Below are 7,158 nucleotides of genomic sequence, written 5' to 3'. Positions count from 1 at the left end.
TAGAAAAGTTGTTCCCCTTTCCTGTTCTCCTCCCTCTTCTTGGATACTTCAGTCCTGAAGACATTAGGTGAGCGGAGCAAGCTGGGATTCCACAAAGAGACATGGCCTAATATGTGGTGTCTGAGCCCCAGCAGAGTGAGCAAAGCTTTGTGGGAAGGGTGTCCCTGCACAGGGACTCAGCCAGAGCAGAGTGAGAGGGGATCCCTGCACGTGTGGGCAGCCCTGTGCAGAATACCAGAGCTCGAATAGGGTAAGGAGGATGTTCATTTGGAGATAAAGGCACAGCTTAGAGTGTGAGAGCCCAAATCAGGTGAGAGGGTGTCTGTGCAGGGTGGCCCAGCATGGGGTGTATGAGCCCAAATATGATAAGGAGGGGTCCACAAGGAGGGTGGGCTCATGTGGAGCTTGAGCCCAATTTGGGTGAGGGCTCCACACAGAGGAGGGGATGACGGCGGCAGTGGTGGGAGAGTGGATACATACGGGGGGAGAGAGACATTGATGAATAAGTACTTAATTGATTGAATATGTACTTAAGGGTAGTGGGGGCCAGGTTTTAACTATCAGAAAAGAGAGTTACAAATATATGAAAGAGAGAAGACAGAATTAGTCCTGTATTGTTAAAATGAAATTAAAAGTTCTGGTATAAAGTGTGTGTGTACACATGTATTTTCCCCTGGCCCTGTCCCTGAAAGGGCTCAGAGGAGTGATAGTAATAGGCACACCTAGCACCCCTTTCTTGTTTTCTAAATACTATTCTCCACTGAAAAAGCTTCTTGGAGAAATGGCTGATCTAGAGCTGGGACAGAGAAAGTACAAGACCAGCCTGGAATGTCACATGCCAGAAAGGAAGTATGTGCTCAAAGAACGATGGGACATGTCCAAAGGGCACAAAAGCCTGTGTAAAGGGCCCACTCTGGCCAAATCTAGGACAGTTTGAGCATCATAATCAATGTTGATACTAAGTGATTATAACCCATTGAACGAAGTAGGAATCCATGAACCTACTTTTATGTTGATATAAATGAAAGAATGAATTGAGTGACTGAAAGTTTAAGTAATAGGCTACTTACGCACTTTCAAAGTACCCTCCCTCCCATACACACACATAATCTTTTTTAATTACGAAGGTCAGAGGGAGAATAACTTTACCTACCATGGAGAAGAATTCTTGCCTGGCAGTCACCCCCTTACTCAAGTGATCAAAGTGAAACCTACCTGATGGGACTGACTGAAATCATGCACCCCCTTATAGGATGCAGTGAGAAGAACACACCAGTGCTTCTGGATATTCCTGCCAAAGATGCGTTAGCCGAATCTGATAATGAGGAAACATCAGACATGCCCACAATTGAGGGACATTCTATAAAACTTGCCTTTAATCTTCAAAACTGTTAATGACTAAAGACTAAGGAACTATTCTAAACAAAGGAGACTAAAAAGTGTAACAGGTGGCTCTAAACTGGATACTTTTGCTATAAAGGACATTAGTATTGTTATTTTGAGACAGAGTCTGGCCCTGTCATCCAGGCTAGAGTACAGTGGCACTATCTCGGCTCTCTGCAACCTCTGCCTCCGGGGTTCAAGTGATCTCCCACCTCAGCCTCACGAGTAGCTGGAACTACACCCAGCTAATTTTTGTATTTTTTTAGTCGGGACGGGGTTTTGCCGTATTGGCCGGGCTGGTCTTGAACTCCTGACCTCAAGCGATCCACCTGGCTCGGCCTCCCGGAGTCCTGGGATTACAGGTATGAGCCATCACTCCCAGCCTGTAAAGGATATTACTAAAGGAGTTGGCAGAATTTGAATGGTGTTTGAGGATTAGAAGGTAATAATTTGTCAATGCTAAGTTACCATTTTTTGATGATTGTATCATGGTCATATTTGTGAGTGTCCATGTTTATAGAAAATGTTCACCAAAGTATTTGGAGTTGATGGTATATCAGATCAGCAGTGTACTGTCAAATGGTTCAAGAAAGATAGATTTCTGGAAATACTTGGAGTTTTTCTACAAATTTGAGATGGTTTCAAAATATAAATAAATTGTACCCTTAAAATAGAACCCTTTCAACATTTCACTATAAAGTATGGTGTTTACTGAGCTTTTAATCAGATTAAGGAAGCTCCTTTGTATTCCTATTTTGCTGTGGTCGCTAAATATTAAATTTTATCAAATACCTTTTCAATGTATACTGAAATTTTCAGATAATTTGGCTCCTTTTAAACCAGCTAACATGGTGAATGACTCCATTCCTTTCCTAATGTTAAACTAACCTGGGATTCCTGGGATGAACCCAAATTGTTTATGATATATTACCTTTTTAATATGTTGTTGGATTTGATTTCTTAATATTTTACTTGGGATTTTTGTCTCTGTAATCATGAGTGAGATTGGTTTACATTTCCTTTCTCCTATTGTCTTTTTGGGTTTGGGTATCTAGATTATGTCAGCCTCATAAAATAAGTAAGATAATTCTTTCTTTTTTTTTTTCAAGAGAGTCTCACTGTGTTGCCCAAGCTGGAGTGCAGCAGCGCAATCTTGGCTCGCTGCAGCCTCCGCCTCCCGGGTTCAAGTGATTCTGGTGCCTCGGCCTCCCAAGTAGCTGCGATTATAGGCGTATGCTACCACGTCCAGCTAATTTTTGTATTTTTAGTAGAGACACTGTTTCACCATGTTGGCCAGGCTGGTCTTGAACTCCTGGCCTCAAGTGATCCACCCACCTTGACCTCCCAAAGTGCTGGGATTACAGGCATGAGCCACTGTGCCTAGCCAAGTTAGATAATTCTCTCTTTAAAACACCCTGGAGGAGATTGAAGACATAGTATGCCAGCAGGGCAGTGCCACACATTTCTCTTCAGCAGGTGTCCTCACAGGGACTAGTTGTCTTTGGCTCCCCACATGACAGACGACTGCTCAAACGCAAAGGAACGAGATCACATCAGCGGCTATGGGAGCCACCCTGGCCTAGAAGCCCCATCTCCCAGAAAGGAATCAATATCGTTTCTAACAATTCCACTCCAGGGACCCTAGGATATGCCCAGCTAGGACCCAGGGAAGCTCAGAGCTGTAGTCTTTCCGGTCCAGATATAGCCTAACCAATTGGGGTCATTTTTACCATCAGTAGTGTTGCCTAATAACACAACTGACATTTCTACTTTTATTTATTTATTTGTATTTATTTATTTTTTGAGACGGAGTCTTGCTTTGTTGCCCAGGCTGGAGTGCAGTGGCGCAATCTTGGCTCACTGCAACCTCCGCCTCCCAGGCTCAAGCGATTCTCCTGCCTCAGCCTCCTTGAGTAGCTGGGACTACAGGCAAACGCCACTATGCCCGGCTAATTTTTTGTATTTTTAGTAGAGATGGGGTTTCACCATGTTGGCCAGGCTGGTCTTCAACTCCTGACCTCAGGTGATCCGCCTGCCTTGGCCTCCCAAAGTGCTGGGATTACAGGTGTGAGCCACCGTGCCTGGCCTATTTCTACTTTTATTACATTTCCGAGGGAACAGAGCTAAAAAGTTAACTCATGGTCAAATTTGTCCAAAAGAGAGATTGAGAGAGAGAAAGAATTTTCTTAAACCAGTGCTCACAGTAAGTTATATGTTTCTAGGAATTTCCCCATTTCATTTAAAGTTTCAGATTTATTGGCATAAAATTATAGGTGCCTCCTATTATACCTTAAAGTTTTTTTTGTAAAATATACACAGAAATGCATTAATTCTATGTACAGTCCAATACAAAGTAACTATCACCCTTAGAGTCCAGTTCAATGTCAGCATAATGTTTATGTCCCCAAAACCCTCCCTCCTTTCCCTGTCCCCTTGTGTATTTATTTTTGACAGTTTGTCTGCCATTCACCTTTAAAAATTCTTTGCTGGGGCTGGACACAGTGGCTAATGCCTGTAATCCTAGCACTTTGGGAGGCTGAGGTGGGAGGATTGCTTGGGCCCAGGAGTTAAAGAGCAGCCTGGGCAACTTAACAAGATGCTACCTCTAGTTTTCTAATAATTATAAAAATAAATGTAAAAATAAAAATTATTTATGGGAATAATTTGAGGGCTAGGATGATGCTGCCTTCTCCAGAGAAGATTCTCATTGCTTCTGCTGTGTGCATGGCACTGATGCCAACTTGGGTCTGTCATTATCCAGGTTCAACGCTTAAAGCTCCCTGGATGGCCTGAGTGATTGTACAAGGGCTGGTAGTTCCTGATAGTATAGTCCTTTGTATTCCAGCTTACTATGTTTATGTGTTGGGGGGTGAAGAATGATGGCTTCCTGTTAGATTTCTAACCTTATACTGAAAAAGCTTTAGGTTTTTAAATTTGTTCTTTTTAAAGGCAGGATCTCACTGTGTTGCTTAGGCAAGCACTGGAGTGCAGTGGCAATTCACAGGTACGATCATAGCGCATTGCGGCCTCAAACACCTGGGCTCAAGCGAGCCCCTGCCTCAGCATCTGGAGTAGCTGGGACTGCAGAGGCACCACTGTGCCCAGCTTAGGTTAAGACTTTCATTTCTGTTTCCTACATCATTTGAGAGTTTGTGAATAAAAAGTCAAAATTGCTGCACTGGAAAATGTACTCAAGGCCAGGGCTTCTGGGGAGCATCATAGGCATATTCCCTGGGGCACATGAGTATACCAAGTAAGTGATGTCTTGCCTCAGCACAGCACCAAAGCTCTGCATCAACGCATGTGGCTGCATGCTTTTTCATCTTGCTAGATTCCTAGTTTCCCTTTAGTTTGCTCTGGTTATTTATTCCTCACTGTCCTGTCAGCTCTTCAGAACGTTAAGATTTTTAAAATATTTTAACCTATCTTGGTTCTTTGCAGTCTTAGGTTTGGTCTGGGGAATCCAGCCCACCATTATTGGAAGTAGGATGTTCTCATTTCATTGTTTTTTTTGTTTTGTTTTGTTTTTTTCGAGATGGTGTCTGGCTCTGTCACCCAGGCTGAAGTGCAGTGGTGCGATCTTGGCTCACTGCAACATCCCCCTCCCAGCGATCTTCCCACATCATCCTACCAAGTAGCTAGGACCACAAGTGGATGCCACCACACCTGGCTAACTTTTTGTATTTTTGGTAGAGACAGGATTTCACCATGTTGCTCAGGCTAGTCTCAAACTCCTGAGCTCTAGTGATCCGCCTGCCTCTGCCTCCCAAAGTGCTGGGATTACAGGTGTGAGCCACCATGCCTGACCTTGTTTGATTTTTTAACAGCGATGCTGTCTCACACTTTTGAAAGTGCAACACAGTAGCCATAGTTTCTTTTTCTCCCTTCAAATGAACCTTTTCCACCCTTGGAGAGGCTGGTCCCAGTTGTGCTGCTCATCGGAGGTGTACATTACTGTGATAATGGAGTTTTCCTCTTTGTTTTCCAGTTTCTGGAAGAAAATGCCGATCCCTCTGCCTGTGAAGTTCAGGAGGAATTAGAACAATACACAACTGAAATTGTGCAGAACAATCTCCTGGGGTCCCAGGGCGCACATGTGAGTTAACACTGTCTTTCTCCCATGCTGTTTTGGGCATCATTTTATCACTCTCCCTCTGTGCTGTCCTTTGCATATACTTCTGGCTTCCCAAAGTAGACCTGAGTTTGAATCTGAGCTCTGCCTCTCATGAGACCTGCAACATCACAAATTACACAACTGTCCCTGAGTGTCCACTATCTAATCTCTAATGCCTACCTGCAGGACCAATGAGAGGATTATGTGACATATGATTTTGGTATAGCATCCAGCAAGCCTCTTCTTAAAAAATGGCATCAGGTCTTTTTTTCCTTCTCCAACACTTCTCTGTAACCCACCGCTACCTTATTCTCCCCTCCATACACTGCCTAAGTATTAATTTGTTCAACGAATGAATGAATGGGTAGATAATTCACCTGTGATACTAGTCTTGAAATCTGCTTCACTTCATGCCTGGGTTTCACACCAGAAATGCTGATTTAATTGGTCTGGGGTAGGGTCCAAGTGGAGTTACAAAAGCTCCCAGATGGTTCCCATCTGCTGCCAGGTGCAGAGCCACTCATGTGGCTGGACTGTGGATGTGCCTTCCTCAGAACCCTGAGGTCCTTCTGAGGCAGGCCAGCTGCATCCAGAGGGCTTCCTTTTACAAGTGAAGGTAACTAGCGCTTATTGAGTACTGGCTGTATTTCAAGCCCCCACTGCATTCATGATTCTTTTTCTTAGTAAGAGCTTACTGAGGTGGTTACTACTCTTATTCCCATATTATAATTGAGGAAACTGAAGGCTTCAAGAGGTCACTCAGTAATTATCAGAGATCAAGTATATTAGGGTTCTATGGAAGATTTTGTTTAAGAAAGTGGTGGTGGGGGTGTTTCCTCTGGTTAAAAATAAAAGGTGAAAACCATAAAGTAAATATATTGGATTCTCTTCAAAATGGCACTCCAAGGTTCTCTGACTTTTTTTTAAAAAACAGGTAAAGAACGTGTGTGAGAGCAAGAGCAAGCTCATTGCTCTCTTCTGGAAGGCACATATGAATGCTAAGCGCTGTCCCCACTGCAAGTAAGTATCAGGGCCCTTGTCCCAGGTGAGACACCTTTGGGCAGTCACTCGTTGCTGTTATTAAATATCTTACTGGGTTTTTTCTCTCCTCAATCACAACTGTCCTCCTGTGCAGGACCGGCCGATCCGTTGTCCGAAAGGAACACAACAGCAAGTTGACTATCACGTTTCCAGCCATGGTGCACAGGACAGCTAGCCAGAAGGACTCGGAACCCCTGGGTGAGCAGTCTGGGTCCGGAGAGGAGCTCCACGTGAGGCCAGCAGATGTGTCCTAAACCCTGGGAATACCTGGTTCTCCTTACCACGTGTTTCTCCGCTGCGTTTGGGAGGGGCCAGCAGAGGCACAGTGTGCAGGCCTCTCAGGCCTGAGGGGACCCTGGCGAGTGCCCAGCTCAGGCCTCTCACACGGCAGAGCTGATGGGAGGGGCTGCTTTATGAGGCAGTGCCCCACAGGCGCCTCTTGCCTTAAGTGGTCGTTTTTCTGAAAGATTTTTCAGGAAGAAATTAAGAAATTTACCTGGCAAATATTTTGAAACATTTTACTGTAAAACAAGTGTGGATCTATTTTGGAATAAAATGTAGGCGAATAATTTTTAAGAAAATGCAAGAATTCAGCAAAACATGAGCGCCTCCTGCAGGCT

The 7,158-nt window shown here is 44.2% G+C and overlaps 1 protein-coding gene across 1 annotated transcript; it reads left to right on the top strand.

Annotated features, from left to right (window-relative positions):
• Positions 1 to 4,059: 4,059 nt before the first annotated feature.
• LOC116465082 (DNA-directed RNA polymerase I subunit RPA1-like) lies at positions 4,060 to 7,119 on the top strand. Its single transcript, XM_032754273.2, has 4 exons — positions 4,060 to 4,128; positions 5,297 to 5,479; positions 6,432 to 6,517; positions 6,633 to 7,119. The coding sequence occupies exons 1-4, from the start codon at positions 4,060 to 4,062 to the stop codon at positions 6,790 to 6,792; spliced, it is 498 nt and encodes a 165-aa protein (XP_032610164.2). The 3' UTR covers positions 6,793 to 7,119.
• Positions 7,120 to 7,158: the final 39 nt, after the last annotated feature.

The sequence above is a fragment of the Hylobates moloch genome, unplaced genomic scaffold (assembly GCF_009828535.3).
Source record: "Hylobates moloch isolate HMO894 unplaced genomic scaffold, HMol_V3 SCAFFOLD_2930, whole genome shotgun sequence".
NCBI classification, from domain to species: Eukaryota; Metazoa; Chordata; class Mammalia; order Primates; family Hylobatidae; genus Hylobates; species Hylobates moloch.
Note: the sequence above shows the minus strand (reverse complement) of the source record. Positions and strands in the feature narration are given on the sequence as shown.

What these genes read in the sequence shown, in the direction of transcription:
- LOC116465082 (XM_032754273.2), top strand. Translation starts at nt 4,060, where the DNA reads ATGATGCTGCCTTCTCCAGAGAAGATTCTCATTGCTTCTGCTGTGTGC. An exon ending in TGGGGTCCCAGGGCGCACAT is followed by an intron (nt 5,480 to 6,431) that starts GTGAGTTAACAC and finishes TTTAAAAAACAG; the next exon opens with GTAAAGAACGTGTGTGAGAG. An exon ending in AAGCGCTGTCCCCACTGCAA is followed by an intron (nt 6,518 to 6,632) that starts GTAAGTATCAGG and finishes CCTCCTGTGCAG; the next exon opens with GACCGGCCGATCCGTTGTCC.